General features: G+C 37.4%; 1 protein-coding gene across 6 annotated transcripts in view; it reads left to right on the top strand.

Moving 5' to 3' along the window:
- LOC117298266 (protein unc-80 homolog) overlaps nucleotides 1-24249 on the top strand; it is a 123862-nt gene that overhangs the window by 62754 nt on the left and 36859 nt on the right. For 4 of the 6 annotated variants that reach the window (XM_033781413.1, XM_033781412.1, XM_033781414.1 and 1 more), the window contains exons 23-29: nucleotides 1200-1241; nucleotides 7492-7672; nucleotides 13064-13225; nucleotides 20844-20987; nucleotides 21911-22011; nucleotides 22856-22942; nucleotides 23756-23908. In XM_033781413.1, coding sequence (XP_033637304.1) covers nucleotides 1200-1241; nucleotides 7492-7672; nucleotides 13064-13225; nucleotides 20844-20987; nucleotides 21911-22011; nucleotides 22856-22942; nucleotides 23756-23908 — 870 coding nt within the window. The remainder of the gene's footprint in view (nucleotides 1-1199; nucleotides 1242-7491; nucleotides 7673-13063; nucleotides 13226-20843; nucleotides 20988-21910; nucleotides 22012-22855; nucleotides 22943-23755; nucleotides 23909-24249) is intronic. The other 2 variants (XM_033781415.1, XM_033781416.1) reach the window with 2 other exon arrangements.

Below are 24249 nucleotides of genomic sequence, written 5' to 3'. Positions count from 1 at the left end.
AACTTTATTTCTGATACCTGTGGTCAGTGGACTGTGCTGAGTGAGTATCTCTAGAATAGACCCTTCTCATGAAATATGTAAATTGCACATAGCGCGTGCGCACTAACGTTTTGGTTGGCAAAATGAGGGAACATCGTGCTGTTTTGTACATGGCGAATGGATGCGTGACATAGATGCGATTGCGCGTCTGCTTAGTGCACAACTCTATGGCGTTTGCCAACCAACAGGGTATGTACGCATGCGTGAATGTGATTAGCATATTTCATGGGAAGGGTCCATTGCCCTTATTGATGTGTTGCCCAAGGAGGTGTGTACAAGAGTACAGAGGAGAAGGTTGCCTGAGGTACTCCGTACAGCCACTATAATATGCTGTCAATTTTTCTTAAGCGTTTATGAAACATAATGTCCTTACAGGTTTCTCTAGTATACATTGTAGTAAGCACACAAATTTGTTTACCAGTAAACAACTTAAATGGTTTGGTTACTTTTTGTACAACACAAAACAAAAAAACTTCCAAAGATTCACATTAAATTTGTACGGTTTAAAGATATTGATTGTCAAAAGCTTCCCTTAAAATATTACTTGCTGAGGTGCTGTATTTTTTTTAGAAACGAGTAAAACAATGACGCAAAAAATAATTTCAGCGCGTACATGTGCAACGGATTTATGCGACACTCCTGGGTAATATTGCTTTTGGATTTTCTCAAAACAAGACGACTATTGAAGCTGAACCTTCAACAGGTAAATTATGTTGCATGGTACATTCTTCATTCATAGTGAGTGGGGATTCATGTCATAGTCAAAAACTTGATCTACAAATGGTATGAAAACCCTTTAATCATTGTAGGTTGAAAGGTGTGCTGAAGGGTAACAGTCAGATGTAGGAGCAGTTAATATTTCCTACTATCTTGAGTTTCGATCAGTATGCTCTGATTGTCTTCTGGAGGAAGCTTTCTCCAGAAGATGATCAGAGCATACTGATCGCCCAGAAGACGATCAGAGCCTACTGATCGAAACGTCGAGTTGAAACCAACGGTTTTTTTCAGAACCACCCCAACTCATTAGAGATAGTCATTACATGGTGTTACCGCAAACCTTTCTATATCGTATTTCCACCATGCAAAGTTTCAAATCCTACTTATCTTGAGTTAAAAGTCACAAGTTTTAACATGTACTTTCTATTATAACATTTCTGCAGCCGGGATTCTTTAGGACAGGGTCTAAGTGTTGGCAGTTTGCAGTAAGTAATGAGTTCTTAATCGGCCCTCTCCAGTTTTGCCCGGTGTGTTGCATTTAGGTCCCCCCGTACTGACTGCAGAAATACACCCATCCCAAAAATGACAAAGAGTACTGTCAGGTTTTTGTTTTTGTTTTTTGTTTTTTTTACCCCTAAGTTTTCATTTTCATCACTCCCACAAATTCCCAGGTCATAATGTCATAGTGTTTTAGTGATTTCAGAAATGGTATTTGTGAAAGCGGGGACTACTTCAGGGGGTGAAACCATGGTTGTGGCTTTTGGCTATGGCTTGATACAGTACATTGGGCATAGCTTATGGCTTCACAATGGTGGACAGGAAGTCACAGCCAGAGTCGCAGGTTTATACATTTTCATCACAGTATTTCTTGCACACTTGAGATCAATAAGCCATTTGCAAGTTAGATTTGAATAGTGTCTGGTACCTTGGCTTTTTTAAGTCACAAGGTTAAGCTTGAAGTTTGAATTCCTTGGACTATAGATACAGTTGCTATGTCACATGACTTGGGACTCGGGCAAGCTGTTGAATAACAACCTCCAGATGAGCAAACCCTGGGGGTGGATTTCACAAAGGTAGTCCTAACTTAGGACTAGTCCTAGGCAATGCTAAGAGATAGGACCAGTCCTAAGTTAGGATGAGTTACTGGTCCTAACTTAGGACCAGTCCTCCAGTCCTATCTCTTAGCATTGCCTAGGACTAGTCCTAAGTTAGGACTACCTTTGTGAAATCCACGCCTGGTACCATTGTGGCATACTCATTCATACAAAATTGTGTGTTGGTGATCACCGTCTCTTATGTGACTCCCAAAAGCTTGCCCCAAATCATGCGACAAAGTGACTGTCTCTAAAGTCTGAGGGTTTCAGGTTTAAGCAGTGACTAAGCAAGTCATTATTCCAGACAATATTAAAATCTAACTTGCTACTTGCTATTGGCTTTACTGTATAAGTGGGATGTGCACACCTTTGATAACATGTCTAGAGGTTCAAAGCGATTTTTAAAAAATGAAAAAAAAAAAAAAAAAAAAAAAAAACTTTATTGGGACTGAATGGCAGTGGCAATAGCACATTTTTGACCGTTTCGTGGCATTTTTTAAACGAGTCTTTCTGGGCAGAGAATGTACATGTACTGTACTCCTTTTATAAAATCTGTGCCCTCGAACCTGATTCAGAAATGTCCAGGTATCAGTTGGGCATCACACGCACTGTTATGACTCTCACTCCATATCAACACATGGTGACTTAGTACATTGAATCCAACACACATGGTGTAGAGTTTATTAGAACTACATTTAGATAATCGTCCTCTTTGAGGCCTTTAGTGTTGCATGTCATGGCTGTATCACACTCTAGCAAGACGACTGCTCATGTGTGTTTTTTGGGATCGGTGTTTTCTGCCTGCCAGGGGTCCTTACAGAGTGAGCATGGTTTTTCTCGACATGATAGAGGTTGATTGGCCACAATGTGTTTGCATCATGGAACAGGTTAAATGCTATAAGGATTCAAAAAATCATCATCTTCATATCAGTAGACCATTTAGGGGCGAGTATCGACCAACTTTGAAGAACGGTCACCAAACCCGGTAGTCAATGGGAGACTTTTGAGATGTCGGCGGCAGCAGACATAAATAATGGTCCTTTTTTGCAGCTGTAAGCGTACGCGCACATAGACTTTTTCGCAAATACCATTGCGCAAGCGCAGACTGTTGAATGAGGTGCATTGTGGGATAGATATGGATCAAATTTGGATACCAGCTAGACCACAATGCACCTAATTCCAAGCTTTACGCGCGCGCCCAAGAATTTGCAAAAAGGTCTATGCTCAGTATTGCGCGGGGGGTAGGTCTGAGCACGTAAACTACTGAGTAGAACTTTGAAAAGGACCTTCCAAAGGTTTCCCATGTCCACCAAAGTGGAACATTTATTGCAACAGGCTGTTGTAGTGAGTGACTGCATGCCACCGTGCCATTGGCCAGTTAAATTTGAATGGTGTCTGGTACACTGCCTTCTTCAGTCATAAGTGAATGCTCAGTTTAAATTCCTCAGACTATATCCAGTCACATGGGTAGGGATAGTAAGCTTTTCGATTAATTTACTTGTACATCAGAAACAACAAACAAACGTTAAAAAAATATCATTAAAATACCCGGCAAAGTGCTCTTTTGGAAGATAATAAAAGCTTGCCCTGAACCACGCAATGTACGAGTAGCAACGACGTTTGAGGTTTGGGGAGTTTAAATTTGGCATTCACTGGGTTACCGAACAAAGGACACCAAATGGCATTCAAATCTAACTCACATGAGGTTTAACTATCACAAACTGCACATTTACTAATTTGATCACTTAAAACACACTTCCCTAACACCAAATGTGTGCAGCATTTTGGACTAAAAATGCCAAAGCAGTTATTGTGCCCTACTGTTTGAGTAACTGTCAAATGCATATATCGGTTGACTTCTACCCGTTTGAAAAGTGGCGAAGATTGGGGCGCCATTTTATCTGCCGAGGGTAATGCTGCATGTGATCAACATGCACATAAGATCTCCAGAGTTTGCCAGGCATGGTGTGATTGTCTGTGTGGAAAACCAAATGCAGTGGATAAGAGTTTTTCAAGCTTCACCACATAACAGAGTCATCTAAATTTTGCTGACAGTTTAAAAAAGGGAAATGTTTAAGTTCTATTTTGTGGTAAACTCCAATAGCTACGTATGTGAATGGAGAACAGATTACAAGTCTCTATCCTCACAATAAAAGGGTGTAAAATGCCATCGCATTCATTATCCTCCCATCTTAAAATATCTGATGACCTCATTCTGAGAAAACTTCATTACTGACTTTTCAGATAATTTTCTGATATTTGAAACAATGACGCCTATGGGTCTTTACATTCCAAAGAGGAATATTTAGACAGTCAAAATGTCAAATTTAAGGCTGTTTTTAAAGAATATCGTTGAAAGTCAGTACCAAGTTTACTGATCTAATTTTTGCTCAGAATTTTTGCTCAAAATTGAAGTTTAGATTCAAAAATGACCTTTAGTTTCAAAAATGACCTGGTGTGACATATTGGGTGTGTTTGGTTAGCTTTCCTGGGTTGACCCTGGTCTGCCCCCAGTACGTTCGAATAGCTTCGAAGTCATTCCAGGGGCTCAGCCGGGCCAGCCCCAGTGCCCTGCGTGTGGAGTGGGTCACTTGGGGGTAACTTGAGGTGCATGCCGTCACCACGAGAGGGCGAGTTTGATCGTTTGATTAGCTCTTGTCAGGGGCTCACCCAAGTGAGCACTGCGGAGTCGACACAGGGTAGCTAATCGAACGCACCCATTATGTCACAGTTTGGGCCAAGTCACATGAGGCAATTTACAGGCAACCAACGGAAATACTCAACTTTGTTCTGACTTAATTTTCTGGGGTTGTTAGACACTGCCAACAAAAGGTCTCGAGTATTTTGAGAAGTTTTCATTTTGTATGCAGTGCAGTTTGGTGCATCTGTGTTGCATTTTAAAATTCATGTGCCACTTAAACAGCTCATATGCATAATTAAAAAGAATTAGCATAATGGTTAGTAACATAATAGGGCCCAAAAGGATAGGTGGCAGCAGACTTACCAGGTAAATACGTTGTTCTCAGAATTGTGCGCAGCCTCAGATCAATGTGAACAATGGAAGTTGACCTAGTAAGTCTGCTGCCACCTAGCATTCTAATAGAGCTCATTAGCAGAAAATCTTGCTGAATATTTTTTTTACTATTCAAAATAAAGTAGGAAACACAGCCATAAATGGTATGTGTGTAATATGTATTGGACACTATTAGTATGTGTGGTTAGTAACTTCTTCTGATCAAAAGCAGTGTTGGTTTACGCTTATCACAAATGGTATGTGTATATGGTGTTAAACAGTAACAATTGTCATAAGAAATATTCACATATGAAATTCAGCCACTTTATAGAAAACAGCGTCCCAACACTTTAATTTCTTGTTTGGATTCACCTAATCAAAATCAGCATGTATGAATTTCATCAGTGACTAAGGCCCGACAAAAGCTTGGTTCATATTTCTTGCGAATGTGAAGTGAAACTTGATGTCGTAATAATCAGTACGCGCTGTTTTTCTAATTGTGACGCAAAGAAATTCGCTTCGCACGAAGCATTCCCAGGAAGTATGAACCGGGCTTAAGACGCATGTCTCTGATTATGTTTTAGAGGAGTGCAGTGTTTCAAAGTAGTGGGAAAAATATTGTACGATGGGTTTTTTTGACGTCCTGTTTTTTTTAACAGTGGTTAGTCTGTTAGTCTGTTAGTTTAATAATGAAAAGTGTGTATGGAATCTTCTTTTGCGCTGTTTTGCAATAATTTTCTGTAACAGAGTGACATAGCTTTGAAACCAGTCTTGGTTAACACTAGGATGTGTGTTGTGATATCTTTTCTATACCCTCAGTAACAAGAAATCTAATGCATGTCTAACTGCATTGGATGACATCTATTCTCCTATTGGCCAGTCTTTTGGGTTTCTGTCCATTTCTTCCACAACTAGCCAATGACAAGATCCCTTTCAAAGATAGAAATAGTCAGATGTCTAACTGCATTGGATGACAGCTATTCTCCTATTGGCCACTCTTTGGGGTTTCTGTCTATTTCTTCCACAACCAGCCAATGACAGGATCCTTTCCAAAGATAGAAATAGTCAGTTACTGTTTTGTGGGTGGTCATCATTACTCTGTTGTTATTTTTTTTATCAAATCTCATGGTGTCCCCCAGGTTCTCTTTTTTGTTCTCCTCCTGCATGTTCATACTAGAGTTTTCCCACGAGTCATCGCCCCCTTTTTATTTTCACGATTTGTACAGATTTTATGAAGAATAACAGTGCTTTAATCTACTCCCACGTTTAGGTGTGAGTTTGTCATTACCATTTTTTACAAGAACTGATCTGGTTTTAGGAAGATACATGTATTCAATCGCTCTTGCTGTAGTGTTTGTTTAAATACTAAAGCAGGGGAGTCAAAACAGAGAACTGTATGGTCTGAGTCCGCTGCTTCTGCCCCCCCCCCCCCCCACACATAATGGGCCTGATGGAGATTAAAATCACTTGATAGTGAGATCTCTATTGTCAGTTCTGTACATAGAATGCTTTTTAAAAGTTTCACTTTCGGCGCATAAATCAAAGGTTGAGACCAGTGGGCCAATTGAATCAAAACTGGACTCTTGAATATTTTCCCAAAGTAATTTCTCAATTCGTATTATGTTAATTTTTTGTTGTGTTCTCTACAGACTTGCATTTAGGCACAAACTTATTTCAAAAGACCTTATAGAAACAGAATTGTGGAATCTTTATGTTCTTCAACATCTTGTTTTCGTGTTAGTTTCTAAATCAAACTTCTGGCAAAGTGATGGATCACAATATACAAGATTCAAATGTAACTAATTCATCCGCTTATTAACAAGTTCAATTTTATTCTTTTTGCACTTCAGATGTCTTTGTTTTTTTTCTAAATACGGGTTGACTTTCATTAAATGGTTAAAAAAAAATTCCCTTATTGGTCTCACAAACTAGGCACTCCAGTTTTTGCTATTAATAGAGTGTTTTCAAGATTATTTTAAAAACGTAATAAACATAAAAAAAATTAACAAAGTAAAAAATGAACATGTACATCTGATCTGATTTAAAAACACAAGTAACCTTTCAAAGCCAGCACTCCCACCAAAAGATATTTACATATGGTTGTAACTGGTTGTTACTGTTTAGTAGTAACCATTATGTGCATTATGTAACTTGAACTTTTTGTGATTTGATTTGAGTTCTGAAAACTAATTGAAAAGAGCAAAATTAATCAATAAAGAAAATTTATAAGAATGTCTTTCCAGCAGTTACTCAAAACATGCGCTTGCATTCTCTTACATCAATTTGACTCTTGACTCTCCCTGAAGGTTGAAATTAAAAAAAAAATTACAAACAATATATGAACAAGTCCAACATTCCAACTAAAAAAAAATCTAGTAACAAAAATCCCTCAAGAATTTCGGTTGTGAGTTTTCCCGCCAGAAATCCCACTTGGATCTTGGTTGTGAACTATCCCGTCCAGAATCTTGGTTATTCAGAATGACCTAAACCGGGATCCCGGTAAGAAACCTGGATATTGCCAAATATTGCTAAATCTCGGTGGGATCCGGGCATAATGGAATCTGAGCCTTGCAAATGCTGCCATTACAATTCATATTACTAATCAATCATGCGGTTGTTTTTCAACAGCGCTCCTTCGCCGCCGTGGCAGTCTCCCGTACCACCCAGCGCCGTGAACACATCAAGAAGACGCTGCTCCGCGAGCAGGAGAAGAAGCGAGCGGCTCGTGAGACCTTCCACATGACCAACGTGCCCATCCTGACACAGGCTGCGTACGAACCCTCACACCACGTCACCTCAGACGACGAAGGTAAGCCTGATCCAAAACGAATTTAGTGGTTGTGGCATCTGTGCGCTGTCGCATGTTTGTCTGGAGTGTGTCTTGGGCTAATTTTTTCCCCCTTTTTCCCATTAAAAAAAAACTATAGATAAACGAAACTTGAAACCAGTACCTAGAGGAATGAGTGTCTTTTTTTTCTTTTCTTGCAATAATATTAAACTGCGCATCTAATTTGATTTGACTGACGAGTACACCTGTCACTTATAAGGCCACATCAAATAAAAAAGTTGTTGATCATCCCCGCCCGACCGTTCAAAACCCCCCGACCCCATTTTAATTTTTTTTTTAATATTTGTTTTTAATCATAAAATACATGTCGGGATATCTTTTTATACTTTTACTGCCCAGATTTTTCAGCTGATATTTTTTTCAAAATGTACAGGTTTGAAAAGATGTTTAAAGAAGGTTTTTATTCATGTTGGCATAGCAAGAACAATTCTTCAAATATTTACTTGGGCTACAATGTGCTTAGTTGTCTGGAAAAGTTTACAGAAATGTCATCTAGGAGTTAAATTTGTTTGACAAAACTATTGAAAACATCAAAAACACACAAACCCTCTGTTTTATAGTGATTGTGATGATTTCTTTATTCTTGATTTCATACTTTGGCATGTCAACAAAACTTTTAAAAAAAAAATTTAAAAAACTCCCTCCCTCCCCATCAGCAAAAAAAAAGGACGATCAAAAATTTTTTTTTTATGTGGCCTAATAGCTTGATTTTTAGAGATGGAAACATCTTGCTGTTCCAATAATTGCATTGATCGTGAGTTCTGCCCTGAAAGGATCTCAACAATTACTTGATTGGGTGCGCATACCAAAAAATAAGTATTTTTGGCTCAAAATCAACTCAAATATAAAGGGGTAGCACACCGTTATGTAATAAATGTTTTTCTACGAAGATGATCAGATCATATTGATTGAAACAGTGAGTTGCACATAGTGTTACCACCGACCTTACAAAATTACTTCTGAAGACGATCCAAGTATACAGATTGAAACATCCAATAGTTACGCCACAGGTTCTTTTCAGTAGAGCTGCTACAATTCTTAGATATTTCACGTACATAGTGTACCACAAACCATACAAAATTTCCCCCGGAGAGAGTTCCAAAGCCTGGACCATTACATCTTGATTAATCAACTTTTGGATGAAGCAATCTTAATATAATAAGTTATTATAGACAAATTTTGGAAATATTTAAGCCTTTTACCTACAAATATTCTGGTTCGGGTAGATTGTATGCATATGAAATTTTGTAAATTCTTCTTGTTTAGATTTGTTTTGAAATAGAACACTCCTCCATTTTATATAGACAATTTTTGATATGTTTTGCCTTAGAAGGGAATGCCTTTATCACACTCACATAAAACTATATTACTATAACAAATTTTATCTGATGAAAATGTAAAATGTCCACTCAGTTTGACTCGGTGCACGTTAACAGCACTGCGTTTGTCTGGGATTGTGCCAGCCATTGACCAATGGGAGACTTACAGGGGCCACTTAGTGATGTCAGACTTGAACCGAGTCAAATCCATTGCTCTAAAAAATGAGCGCATGCTCAGAAAATTACTCGGCCTGTCTGCTGCCACCTAGTGTCCGAGCTAAAGTTTCCCCCACTTATTTCGCACCTCTTGATGACTGTGCATAAAAAATGCAGCACAGATTAATGAAAAGCATTTTTTTGTTGAACTGTTAATACCTGGGGATGTGCCTGGCCCCTGACAAGCATTGCATGTGACAGTGTATGCTCTTTCTTTCTTTCTGTTAATGTAAAAATGTAAATGTATGCTCTTTTATAGTCCTATGGAAATAGAAATCAAGACAAACTACGGTCAAATTTTGATATACATTTTTTTTCTTAAATGCTGTGCGCCATTTTAAAATTGGGTAGAATTTTACCAGACTTTTTTATTTATTGATGGATTATGAAGACGAAAACAAATTATCCTCAAAGATCCTCAAGATTAAAGTGGTTGAAAAGGACACATCTGCTTGATTCGAATAGTTGTGTTTTAATGAGAAGAACCACCAGAGAAATAACTTAGGATGAAGTCGCATTATAGTATTTAAAGGCAGTGGACACTATTGGTTATTACTCAAGAAAGTTATTCGCATAAAACCTTACTTGGTAACGAGTAATGGAGAGAGGTTGATAGTATAAAACATTGTGAGAAACGGCTCCCTCTGGAGTGAAGTAGTTTTCGAGAAAGAAGTAATTTTTCTTGAATTTGATTTCGAGACCTCAGATTTAGAATTTGAGGTCTCAAAATCAAGCATCTAAAAGCACACAACTTTGTGTGGCAAGGGTGTTTTTTCTTTCATAGTTATCTCACAACTTCGATGACCAAATGAGCTCAAACTTTCACAGGTTCATTATTTGATGCACATGTTGAGATACACTAAGTGAGGAGACTGGTCTTTGACAATTACCAAACGTGTCCAGTGTCTTTAAAATAACCTTCTGACGAGATGGATTGATCTCTGCAGAAGGTTTTTTTATCAATCTTTATGGACCAACATTACATTGTCTATTTCAAATTTTCCCAAAACGTTTTAGCCACCCTCTCTTTGACTTTATTTATTTTGTTTGCTGGTTTTATTTCTTATCTATGTTCTTCTGTTTATTATGCAATTATTTTATATTTTTGTTAATGTTTAAAAAAAAATATGATTGATATTGTTTTGATTTATTTTTAGTATTTAGAGTTTGATTTGATTTGTTTCGATTTTTTTTACTGGAATGTGTCCTATTTCAAACGAAAATTATACATTTCTTCTGACACAACTGGCTAATAATAAGCTTTCTCTTTTGCGTTGAAATATTTTCCCTGAAAAATAATGGTTTGAATAACTTGACCTGCGTAATGAAAGACATAGTAGTCGGGAAAGTGCCCCTGACCTAAAAGAGGGTGTCTGTATTTGTCCCCCTCACTGAGCAAGTGAGGTCAGAGATTGTGCACGATGCTCATCAATAGACAGACAAGAGAAGAAACTAAATGGAATCATTTTTAATAGTGACGCTTTTTAATCCTTTCTTTACATTGTGACACCTCAAGGACCAGTTATTGTCAACTGAAATCTTTTCCTACAATTTTGATCACCATTGAGATAACATGAAAATCCTCATATATGCAAAATTCAGTTCTGAACAGGGCAAAGTCTTCTTCTAATTCTAACAATGAACACTTCCATTGGGAAAACCTTAAAGTCTATGGGAAACTTTTTAAGGAGCCCCCAAGGCCGAGACCAGGGGCAACAGAGGCCCTAAAACTGACCAATATTTTATTTCCACTGTTCATAAGATGATTATAAATGTGTACATTTCTTTGGTTTTTAAACAGGAGCTTGTGTTTGTGTATGAGACCAAAAAAAAATTAGTCTTGAGTATATGTATGTTTGTAGGGCATTGTTCTATATTGTTTTTTCAGTGTAAGTATGTATTCTTCGTTATAGCATTACTATTGAGTTATGACTGGTTATGTTGTCTTGTTGTCAGTGCGTGTGTCAATATATATTTTGTATATCTCCCCCCCCCCCCCAAACTCTGATTAGCTCTCAGACTCATTATAGCACCCCACTCATCTTCACAGGAAATGCCATTGTTTGATATCATGCCGAGGTCATTTTGTGGAAATTGGGTTTAGGAAAAAAGTCTCCAAACTGTTTTTTTTTTTTCCTTTATTAAATAAGCAAGAACAACTGATAAATATAGAAAGGGGTTGATAATTACAACAACAAAAACCTTTTTAAAAAAACAGGTCTGAATTTTTTTTTCATGGAGGGATGAACCAAAATTATTATTATTATTATTATTTTATTTTAAGAGTTTCTTAAGAAAATCAACTGTTAGGGTAGATTTTGCTTAGTCTAAACAACCAAATCTTACTTGGTGAAAAATGAGTTACCAGCTAAAATTCTATTCTATGTACATATGCAGGATCCCTGCCTATTTTTGCTCAGCAAATATGTTGAGTGGGCAATGTTGTCTGGTTAAACAGATTTGTGAAATTGGGCAAAGAGTGATCTTTTTGAAAAGGGTACCAATGCCCATATAAGGGTATCATAGCCCAGACAAGGGCGCAAGAACGCCTCTGCCCAAATTTGGTTCCTTTTTACTCCTTGAACAAAGGTCACTCAATGTTGGCTGACGCTCACCATGTTTGCCTAAAATGTGCACTACAGTATAAACCCGCAGTCCAAAAGCGGCACAACTAAGATTATATAGTGATGAAGTTTTCAGGTGAATTGAGTTGATAGCCAACAGAGTAAAATTTACGCTTTATAAACCAAAGTTGGCCCAAACTCCACAAGATGACCTCAAGAAGACATTCCATGTTTTGTTCATAATCATGAAATGATTGACCCGGAAGAGCAACACTATTATTTCACTCTCCTCTAAGAAGATGAAGCCCACATAGTTTGATATACTGGCTCAAACTAAGTGCTTAGTAGGTACTACTTGTTCATAACCCACATTCCATCAAGTGCTTAGCTAAGTACTACTCTAAAGTAACCCACCTCGAACAAGTGCTCAGGTACTCCTCTGAGATAACTTATTGAGACATTCAGTCTTGTATTAAGAAGCGGGCATGATGTTTTTCCTGCTTTAGTCTGGTATCTGATTTTTGGGGCTCTATAAAAAAAAATATGAAAAATTGTGATAGACTAGCCTGAAAGTCTATCAGAGCCTACAATAAAAATGTTTATACTTTTTTCAAGGACCAAATACTGTACATGTACATGCCTGAAGAAAGTATGATAAACTTGTATTAGTCTTTTTCTCTTTTTTTTTTAGCAAACAGTTCAATGGTGAATGACAGATTTTTCACTCTTTTACACCAATCTCTTTTGTCCATTTTCTCCCAATTCCAGTGTGTTTAAAATCCCAAGCTATAAGGCATGACATTGCATTTGTAATATATGCATTGTGCCGTGCATCACTAACCTCGCACAATGTGGCTAATTAATATTAATCAATTAATGAATTAATCAAACTGACCAATTAGCGTGGGTGATCAATATTAACACAGCCGTTCTTCTCATTGAGGAGGGGGGTGTCGGGGACGACAGTGCATGCCCAGCATAATTACATCCAATCTAGCCCCGCCCCCCTCTTTTCATAAAGTAAGATCACAAACGGGTTTAGTGACGAAACCAAACTGACTACGTATCAAGCTTCTTTAACGTTGCATTTTGTGTTTTGTCGTGTGGCTTTTTTAACTGATATTTACCACACTAACATGCATTTTCATATTCACACCACATTCCCATGATTTTTTCCCCCATTCCCCTCCCCCTTTATCCTGCCGGCTGCCCATTTCGCGTCTGCTTCCACATTTTTTATCCGCCCTGTTCAGACGACACGCCCATGCCCGTGACCGTATCCATGACAGCGCGTCGTGTGTCCGTTGCCCCGCCTGCCACCATGGCCGCAGCATGCGGTCTGAACCGGGGCCGGAATTTATCCATTCGTCGGGCTTCACTCTGGTCTGGGGGAGCTTCAACAGGCAACGCATCAGGTATCCCTTTGGTTGGTGTTTTCTGTTTCCAACACATCCCCCCTTGTGATCCCCCCTTCTCATTAATCGCCTGTCTGTGGCCCCTCCCACCCCCTCCCCCTTTCCAATCCCTTCTTCCCCTTTCCCCAATCCTGATTAAGTAATCAGCTTATTTCAGATTTACTATTCATGTGTTGTTATCATCATTCAATGCTCTATCCTGTCATGTTTTTATCCATGCAGCCATAGTAACGCTTCTTTTTACACCAATCTAAACACCCCATCATTACAATTTGACTTTCTCTCTTTTCTATAGAGATCATTGTCTGGTTCCCTGATGGTCATAGTAGTGATTAGTTGGTGATCACATAGAGTCACCAGCCTATTTTTTTTAATATTTTTAAATTAGAAACTTTGGCCTCATTTTTTGTTCCCTTCTGTTTGTAGATTCCTACAGAGTGCATGATCATGGGTACTTACTTCTTGTACCAAAACACAGGGCCTTGCATGAAGTATCTTTTTTCAACTCAAATAGATAGAATTTTTTCATTTCTATACTTATCCAAATCAAAAAGTCCCTTACAATAAGGTAAAGAAAAAATGTACTTTGTAAAAAAACACACACATCTCTATATTTGTTAAAGCCATTGGACACTTTCGGTACAGAAACAAAATTAAAAGTTCACTGATTTACAAATAACTTACAGGGTTTACAGAAGGTAATGGGGAAAGGCTTCTCTTGAAATATTATTCCATGAAATGCTGTACTTTTTGAGAAAACATTAAAACAATATCAATTCTCGATATCGAGAATTACGGATTTACTTTAAACACATGTCATGACACGGCGAAACGTCCGGAAACAAGGGTGGGTTTTCCTGTTATTTTCTCCCGACTCCGATGACCTATTGAGCCTAAATTTTCACAGGTTTGTTATTTTATATAGAAGTTGTGATACACAAAGTGTTGGCCTTGGCGATACTGTTTACCGAAAGTGTCCAATGGCTTTAAGCCAGAAGCGAAACAAAACATGGGTATACAAATTTTTGCTTCAATTTAACAACACAAACTCCCTTTTTCTGAGGTATTTTTTAACATAAATTTAAGCAACAAATTTGAGGATTCAAAAGTAAATTGCCAATCCAGATATTCAGTGACATTATTTTTTCTTGTCGAAGAGTTCACTCCATCAGTGTGAAAACTTGGAGACACAAGGCAGGGTTAACCCTCCTACTATTTGCACACCAGACAAAATACTTACTACCATTACCATTTTCATAATATTAAAGTAGGCTTTCGGATAAAGAATACACATTTTATGTTTAGATTCATTGCCAAAGTTTTACCATACTTTTAAGTGACTCAAAGTTTTGAAAACCTCTTCAAATGAGATTAAATCTTTCACCAAAAAAAATACAAAACTTTTTTTTCCAATTTATGGAAATGTTAACAAACCATACGTTTTTAAAGGGAAGGTACACGTTTGGTTACTACTCAAAACAAATATTAACTTAAAAACTGACTTGCTAAAAAGCATTGGAGAGCTGTTGATAGAATAAAACATTGTGGTAAATGGCTCCCTCTAAAGTAACGTAGTTTTTGAGAAAGAGGTAGTTTCTCACTAAAATAATAAAAGACTTCTAGCTAGAAGTCTTTTATTCCTATGTCAAAGTTCTCTTTATTCAACCCCGAATCAATATTTTTGTTCTGACCAATTTTCTAATCCAATCACACACTGGTATTTATCAGAAATCTCTTGGCAGTCGTTGGGCCTCACTCCCGACAGCTCATACTGTGAAGGGATTTCACTTATGAGTGGTAGACGTGGAGGCTCACCACGATTGAACCGACAACTATATACTCAACTCATATCAGGTAACTCAAATCCACCACCGAGGAACACCACACACTCAATAACCGGTGGACTCCATTCACAACCAACACTCAATTATCCACATGTTGGTTATCATGTTATCCACTCACCACTATCCACTATCACCCAATGAGTAAATCCACACAATATATCGCATCGAGTAACGCCACACACTCAACAATCGTTGGACTTCATTCGCAACATGTTCAACACTCAATCAGCCACCTTTTTGTTGTCATGAGTTTTATCCACTCACCACTTTTTACATCTACTATCATCCAGTGAGTAAATCCACACAATATATCGCATCGAGTAACGCCACACACTCAACAATCGTTGGACTTCATTCGCAACATGTTCAACACTCAATCAGCCACCTTTTTGTTATCATGAGTTTTATCCACTCACCACTTTTTATATCTACTATCATCCAGTGAGTAAATCCACACAATATATCGCATCGAGTAACGCCACACACTCAACAATCGTTGGACTTCATTCGCAACATGTTCAACACTCAATCCGCCACCTTTTTGTTATCATGAGTTTTATCCACTCACCACTTTTTATATCTACTATCATCCAGTGAGTAAATCCACACAATATATCACATCGAGTAACGCCACACACTCAACAATCATTTGACTTCATTCGCAACATGTTCAACACTCAATCAGCCACCTTTTTGTTATCATGAGTTTTATCCACTCACCACTTTTTATATCTACTATCATCCAGTGAGTAAATCCACACCATATATCACATCGAGTAACGCCACACACTCAACAATCGTTGGACTTCATCCGCAACATGTTCAACACTCAATCAGGCACCTTTTTGTTATCATGAGTTTTATCCACTCACCACTTCTTATATCCACTATCACCCAGTGAGTAAATCCACACAATATATCACATTGAGTAATGCAACACACTCAACAATCATTGGACTTCATTCGCAACATGTTCAACACTCAATCCGCCACCTTTTTGTTATCATGAGTTTTATCCACTCACCACTTTTTATATCCACTGTCACCCAGTGAGTTAATCCACACAGTATCAACTCATCACCAAACTGACTCCACACTAAACTTACTCCACACTAAACTTACTCCACACATAATCACCTAAATACACATCAATCTTCCACTCATTATACATGATAATTCCACTCAGTCTTTGTTCAAATACATTTATCACACCCTAAGTTCAGTCAATCACTTTGAGTACATATTCCCACCAAACACATTACTCAGTACTCAATGAGTATCTCCACACACTGATTATGTTCATCAACTCCTCATACCAGTATGTGGTTAAACTTAATTTACTTCATCTATGATACAAAATATTGCATTTATTAAAATATCAAAATTGTTTTAAATTAATAAAATTTAGGTTAAGACACAGGTTTGTGGCCTACCAGAATGATGTCTTTAAAATCAGAGAATTCCAATCGCTGGTTTTGGTAAAACATTCCATGAAAACTAGTCGACGGGAAAACATTTCTCTTTTATTTAAAAATTTATTGTAGTTAGCCATCTCACACCACAAAATTCCACGCTTTGAAGAGACCTCACAATAGACTGTATTGAAAAACCCCCTTTTTGCTATGAAAGTCGCCATCTTGTAGGTCAGACCGTCTAAACGCTAAACATCAAAGAAACACGCAGCTATAATGTTCCCAGTTTGATGTCTACGGCACAAGCACGCACACACACACCCACACGCTCGCAGACGTCATCTTGTAGGGCAGATATTTGAACGGTGACGTCATATTCAATACGGTCTATACCAAATGTTTTAACTTCATTTTCTGTGCACTGTTAAAAGCTGCACATCACCACACCTGTACACAAAGCAGCAAAATTGATTGGGAGAGTAAAGCGCACATAAATCCAAAACCTTGAATAAGGCAAATGCAAATGTATCACTACTTAAAATGCTGGCACAAGCATGACACAGTTCTTCTTTAATTATCACTCATCCACGCGGTGTCCTCAACAAACTTGTTTGCATCTCACAAACAAATAAACTTCACCAGCACTATAAAGGGGGGCTTTCTGATACTCAAAATGATATCTGAATATTTGTTGATTCACCTTTTATTACTCCTATACAACTCTTCCTGCCTTTTTTTAGTGTTTTTCTGAACGTGCCAAATATCTCAACGTTTTTCCTCGTCATCTTTCATACTATTTCGTAGTTGATTTAATATCTAGTAGTGTCAAAGTAGTAATACAAATTAAATCGCATAGACTATGCCAGTCTTGCCCGTATATCAACATTAAATTGTAGCCTTAGATACCAACATTTGCTTTCTTGATTGATGAAAAACAAATCCTGCTTCAACAAGGTCCAATGTGCGTAAAGTAGACTTGCATTTTCTCATAACATCAAGCATGTCCATTTCCAGAGATCTTTACTTTGATTCTTTTCACATCGTAGTAGAAATGCTTCATTTCTAGTTAAACCTAAGTAGAAAGTAACCCCTTAAAAAATATGATCAGTTTTGTAATTATTTAGTGGCAGATCTGACTAACACATTTGATTTACAGCTCTTAAGTCAACGACCCTAACTTAGATGCCCTTCAATTAACAACAACGTGGCAAAAGCAAGGGACCCAGTAAAACAAAACCAGAGCTCATGGTTCAATGTTTTTAGAATTTGGATGACATTCCCTGCAATTTTTCCCTGCTTCTGCAGAAAGTTCCCTGAAACTAACTAATGTTTACATGTCCATACTTAAAAATCTCTCTGACTATGGAAACTGTGTCCCTAACTATATTGATCATAATACAAAAAGGTATTGATTCTTAAAAAAAAAAAAATACGTTATGCTACAAAATAATGAACAAACAATATATTCAACCAACTTAATGAAATTTTCTCCAAGTTCAATTTTGTGGAAAATCTTACTTTTGTTTATTTTGTCCTTTTAATCAGAACTTTCTATATCCAACTTCACCTCAGCCTTAGTTTTTCCTGCATTCTGTTAAACTTCTCATTGGTTGAATTTTTCCTTATCCATTTTTTTTTTTACAATTTTCTCTTTATCATTCCTGAACTCAGCACTTATTTCAGTTCAATAGTTTTCCATAATTACATACTTTTAGCACTCCTGGTTGATTTTAATGATTTTTAAATCATTAACATCAACCAGGAGTGCTAAAATTAAAATTGTTTTTTAAATTTGATTTAGTTTTTTCAGGCTTTACTCTGTAGTCAAGTGTTTATAAACCTACATGTAATTCAAACATCTAAAAGGGTCTGTCTGCCTTCCCATAGATATTAGTTGACAGGAGAAAAGTCAAAATTCAAACTATTTTTTTTGCTTGACCAAGAGTTTTTTGTTTGGGGGGGGGGGGGGGCTTAGTTTAAATATTTTCTCAAAAGCAAAAGGAAGACACTCCCCCCACAACTTTTTAGTATTATTATTAAATCCAGACACAAATTTTTGAAACACATTTTGATATTTTTGTTAAAATATAAGTTGCTTTGGGATATATACATGTACAAGATTCGCTCTTGCAAAACCCCAAACTTCTCGGAATTTACCATGATGCGTAATGACCATGGACAGATCACAACTATTGACCCAGTGACCAATTTGAGATTTCCATGTAACCATTTAGAGCATTTTGTCTAGATTCTGATGAAAGAAGAAAAACCGACTGGCACCTCCGAACAGAGATATTGACAAAATAGGGAGGCCACCAACTTAGGGCTAGATAGCTCAGTTGGTAGAGCGCCGGCATGTTAACGCGGAGGTTGTTGGTTCAAATCCTGCTCTAGTAAATTTTTCTTTGTTTAGCCCAAAATTCGAAAAAAGGAAAAGAATGATCTTTTCAGAGCTTACATATCATCTTAGGAGAGGTTTAGACGTTTTGAACCAAGAACAGACAATAACTGAACAGAAAAGACTGAAATAAGCTGAGGCTCCCCTCATGTTGGATCCAAACTCACAAATCACAATAAGCCATTTGTGAACTAGTTTTGAATGATTTCTGCTGTTAGAGTGACTTGCTTAGTCACACCACTTAGTCACAAGTTACTGCTTAAAGACAAGTGACTGTTAAAAGTCACAAAATACTGCTTAGTCACAAGTTACAGCTTAGTGACAAGTTACTGCTAAAAGTCACAAGTTACAGCTTAGTGACAAGTGACTGCTAAAAGTCACAAGTTACAGCTTAGTGACAAGTGACTGCTAAAAGTCACAAGTTACTGTTTAGTGACAAGTGACTGCTAAAAGTCACAAGTTACTGCTTAAAGTCACAAGTTACTGCTTAGTGACAAGTAACTGCTTAGTGACATAAGTTGCCGCTTAGTTACAAGTTCCAGCTTAGTGACAAGTTACTGCTTAGTCACAAGTTACTGCTTAGCTACAAGTTACTGCATAGTGACAAGTAACTGCTTAGTGACATAAGTTACCGCTTAGTTACAAGTTCCAGCTTAGTGACAAGTTACTGCTTAGTGACAAGTTACTGCTTAGTGACAAGTTACCGCTTAGTTACAAGTTCCAGCTTAGTGACAAGTTTCCCCTTAGTCACAACTTACCACCTAATTTGGAATTCCTTTGACTATAGAGACATTTGCTACATGTATGTCGAATGCAAGTTTTTTGCTAAGTTACGAAGGAGACACTAAACACTCATATCTGAACGAGTGTGTAAGGCACAATGAAACCAATGTTTCCCATCGTCATATGAATAAAAATGGTCCGAGTCATGTGACATAGCAACTCTCTCTGTAGCCTGAGGAATCAAAATTAAAGCGGTAACTTGTGACTAATCAAGTCATTGTACCAGACATTATTCAAATCTAACTTGTAAATGGCTTCATGTAAACTAACGCTTTTTACCCAAAATGTGGCCTGTAAATCTGCATGGTTCATCTGTGCTGAAAAAAAGTTATACAAATTTGACAATTGTAAAACCGTTATGAAGTGAAATCCCTAAAAAACCTCCCCAGCCATAATCTAACAGGGCTTTCCATTGTGAGCAAATTATAATTCCCCAAAAATTAACTCTTGTAGTATAACATCCGCTTAAAAAAAAAAACGGCTTCTCACTGTGTGTATTTAGTTCTTTTTGTTTTATCAGCTTTTTTTCATTTATTATTATTTTGTTTAATTCATTTTATTTTTTCACCCAGTATTTTTAGTTGATTACTTTCCCACCTCATTGTGTTTCTTTCTTTGTTCCGATTCATCACAATCATCACCATTTTTCCATTTTTTTTTTTAATCATTTTCTTTTCTTTTAATTTTAAGGTTCCATTTTTAGGAACTTTGGTAGCACTTGTGTTTTAAATTCTCCCATTAACAATCCCATAAAAACATTGCTTCGTTTCTGTTCTAAAACGTTCTGTTTGAATTTAAAAAATTGTGTCGTTTTTCTATGAAGTTACGTTCCATTCAATTTTGGTGAGACTCACGAGTTCTGTGTTTGAAAAAAAATCGTTGTTGATGTCCAACTGTCACCGTAAAGTCCTGGACATGTGAAACCGTTTCTTGACAAAATAAATCTGAACAGAAAAAAGTCTGTGGCTGTATCGTTTTGGTTTTTTTGGTCTCCCGTTCTGTTATTTTTTGCTGTCAATTTTTTTTCCAGGAGACAAATTCGTACAATGACTCATTTTCAGAGACAAAAACAAAAACGAAAAACCTTTGACCCTCAAATCACAAAATATTAAAGGTTGTACAACATCCAAGCGGCCATGTTGGCCGTCTGTGACCTTTGACCTTCTCTGAATATTAATTAGGTGATGATGAGGGATTGGTGACTGAGCGTACTCATCACAGTCCACCTACCTTTGGAGTGTTCTTCCCGTCCTGTATTTGTACCACCATTGTTCATTTGGTGGCGCTGCTGGATGATTCTGAAGTCAATAAAGAAGGCGTTGCAGGTGAGTCCACTTATTTTGTGTATTAATTTTGATTTTTTGAAGAAGAAGAAAAAAATTGTTTTATTTTTTTTTCCTTCATGAGAAGTTGCCAAACATCACAAGGCCACGAATAAGCCATTTTTGAGGTAGGGTGGACAAAGCACTATAGGCAAGTGGTGAACATTTCAAAAGAGGGGTATTTAAGGAGTTCAATGGACCCACCCTACACACCTTCATCATACATCATTAGAATGCTTGGTATGTCTTCTTTCGCATTATACTATTAGGTCTGGGTAAACTTGTATGTAGATACTCGAACCAAACAGTGCAATACTATAGCGTCCTCCATACCTCAAAAGGGCAAATGGCCGATTCAAGGTGAGGGCTATATTAAACTGACTTGGACTGTCCACCCAAATTAGCTGCCACCATGTACTTTCTCAAGTAGGATTTGAAACTTTTCGTGGTGGAAGTAGAACTAGAAGAGGTTTGCGGTAAAACCATGTGAATATCTCTTTTGAGTAGTGAATATCTCTTTGTGACATTGGCCTTAGGTTTTAAATTTTTTTTTTCGCAGTTCAGGTTTGTTCATCAGTTTCTGGTACCATTCCTATAGCACAATGTATCTCGTATCAGCCACAAGGCAATTGACTGGGTAACTTTTAAATGATTGGGGTTGAACAAAGAAAAATTGGCTAGAGTGGGACTTAAACAAATGACCTCCAGATTAACGTGCAGGCGCTCTACCAACTAAGCTATCTAACCCTATATCTACCAACTAAGCTACATGTATCAGGAAACCGCCATCATGGGGCTAGAGCACAATTGGTAGAGCACCGGCACGTTAATCCGGAAGACGTTGGTTCGAGTCTCGCTCTAGTCAACTCTTCTTTAATCAACGAACCCCAAATCTTATATTATCTCCTGCAATCATTTTTCCTCAGTGTGTGAGGTCGCAGAGAAGGTCCTATGGGCATGTCTTGTGGAAGAGCCTGCTCTAATCTGTCGTTACATCTTGGAGAAGATCACAGCCAAAGACAAGCAGGTAGGTTTAAGACACTGGACACCTTTGGTAATTTTCAAAGACCAGTGTTTTCACTTGATGTGTCCCAACATATGCATAAAATAACAAATCTGTGGCAATTTGGACTCAGTTGGTCATCAAAGTTGCAAGAAGCAACTATTATTTGAGTGCGAAATTACCTCTTAAAAACTACATTACTTCAGAGGGAGCCATTTCTCACAATGTTTTATTCAAAGTCAATGATAACCTTAGTGGTAGGACATCTACTCTAGAATACTGGGTTGTGGGTTCGAATCCCACCTGACTAGTATATCTATGGATTTCCCCCGCAGGAATCCTGAAAACACAAAGTATTCAGTGCATATTTCATATCAGTATGTGGTTACACTTGAGTAGCTACCTATAGTGTCCAGTGCCTTTAAAGGCAGTGGACACTATTGGTAATTACTCAAAATAATTATTAGCATAAAACCTTTCTTGGTAACGAGTAATGGGGAGAGGTTGATGGTATAAAACATTGTGAGAAGCGGCTCCCTCTGAAGTGCCATAGTTTTCCGAGAAAGAAGTAATTTTACACAAATTTGATTTTGAGACCTCAGATTTACAACTTGAGGTCTCAAAATCAACCATCTAAACGCACACAACTTCATGTGACAAGGGTGTTTTTTTTAAATATTATTATTATCTGGCAAGTTCAATGACCGATTGAGCTCAAATTTTCAGAGGTTTGTTATTTTATGCATATGTTGAGATACACCAACTGTGAAGACTAGTCTTTGACAATTACCGATAGTGTCCACTGATTTTAAGTATTTTAAAGTTAAATTTATCAAGTCTCCATTTCCCATTTGTTTGTTGTCTATAGGAGGATCTCATTCTTCTGATGAAGAAGATGGTATCTCATTTTGGAGAACTACCAGCCCAGACTGCCCACTGTCTCTTCAACTACCTGGTGAGTTATCAACACATTGGAGTGATTGGAAGAGTGTGCGCTCATAGAAACAAGTGTAACTTGATTGATAGTCCTAGATCATCTTCCTTAAGTCTTTTTTACAAACTGACAAAAAAACAATTGAACTTTATTGGAGACACAAAATGTCTAACTCATAAACAGTTTTAGGGTCAAAATATAGAATTTGTGTTTCAGATAATTTCCTGAACTTTTAAACAACTTGAATTTTTTCTCCCCTTGTCACCAGCTTGACAAGCAACAATTTTATGTTCAAAATATATATATATTTTTTGTCAGGTAATTTCCCAAACTTTAAATAATTTGAATATTTTCTCTCTGTGAAACCAGCTTAGGTTTATTGTGTACCACTGCCGAGCGCCCCATGAAGGGGCAAACATGACAAACTTTAGGTTCAAAATAGAAATTTTTGGTTTCAGGTAACTTCCCGAACTTGAAAATAACTTGACTCTTTTCTGTCCATGAGCGCCGAGCGCCCCATGAAGGAGCCAACGAGGTCATAGCTCTCAAGACACAAAATGTCTAACTCATAAACAATTTTAGGTTCAAAATAGAAAACTTTTTTTTAAGGTCATTCCAAAACTTGAAATAACTTGAGTATTTTCTGTCCATGACCGCAGCTTGGTTTTATTGTATACCACTGCCGAGCACCCCATGAATGAGCCAACGAGGTCATAGCTCTCAAGACACAAAATGTCTAACTCATGACAAATTTAAGGTTCAAAATAGAAAACTTTTGTTTCAGGTCATTCCGAAACTTTAAATAACTTGAGTATTTTCTGTCCATCACTGCAGCTTGGTTTTATTGTATACCACTGCCGAGCGCCCCATGAAGGAGCCAACGAGGCCATAGCCAACACCCTGACCGTCCTTTGGCACATCATCCCCTTCGTGTCTGGCATCTCCTTCAAGGACCTCAAACAGACTCTCAAGAAAGAACAGTGTGATGTAAGTGGCTTCGGCATAGATAAATAGATATGTAGATAGATAGATACTGTCCTCACAGCGCAAAGACTAAATTATGACATTTTTACACTTTACAAACTAAATAAGGGGGAAGTAAGCCACTAGTCATTGAACAAGAACAAAAAGTTAAAATTAAGAAAAACTAGCAAAACTAGTGAAAAGGACAACAAAAACCAGAGAAACAATTTATTAAGCAGATCAACTCTTTGCTTGTTTTAAAAACATTAAAAACGGAGTAACATTGCTGTTTCTAAAACTTTTATCATATTTATTATTGCTTTTAAGTTGGGTTTTGTTCTATAAATTGGATGAGAAATTCCAGA

The sequence above is a fragment of the Asterias rubens genome, chromosome 13 (genome assembly GCF_902459465.1).
Source record: "Asterias rubens chromosome 13, eAstRub1.3, whole genome shotgun sequence".
Lineage (NCBI taxonomy): Eukaryota > Metazoa > Echinodermata > Asteroidea > Forcipulatida > Asteriidae > Asterias > Asterias rubens.
This window is presented reverse-complemented; position numbering and strand designations above follow the sequence as displayed.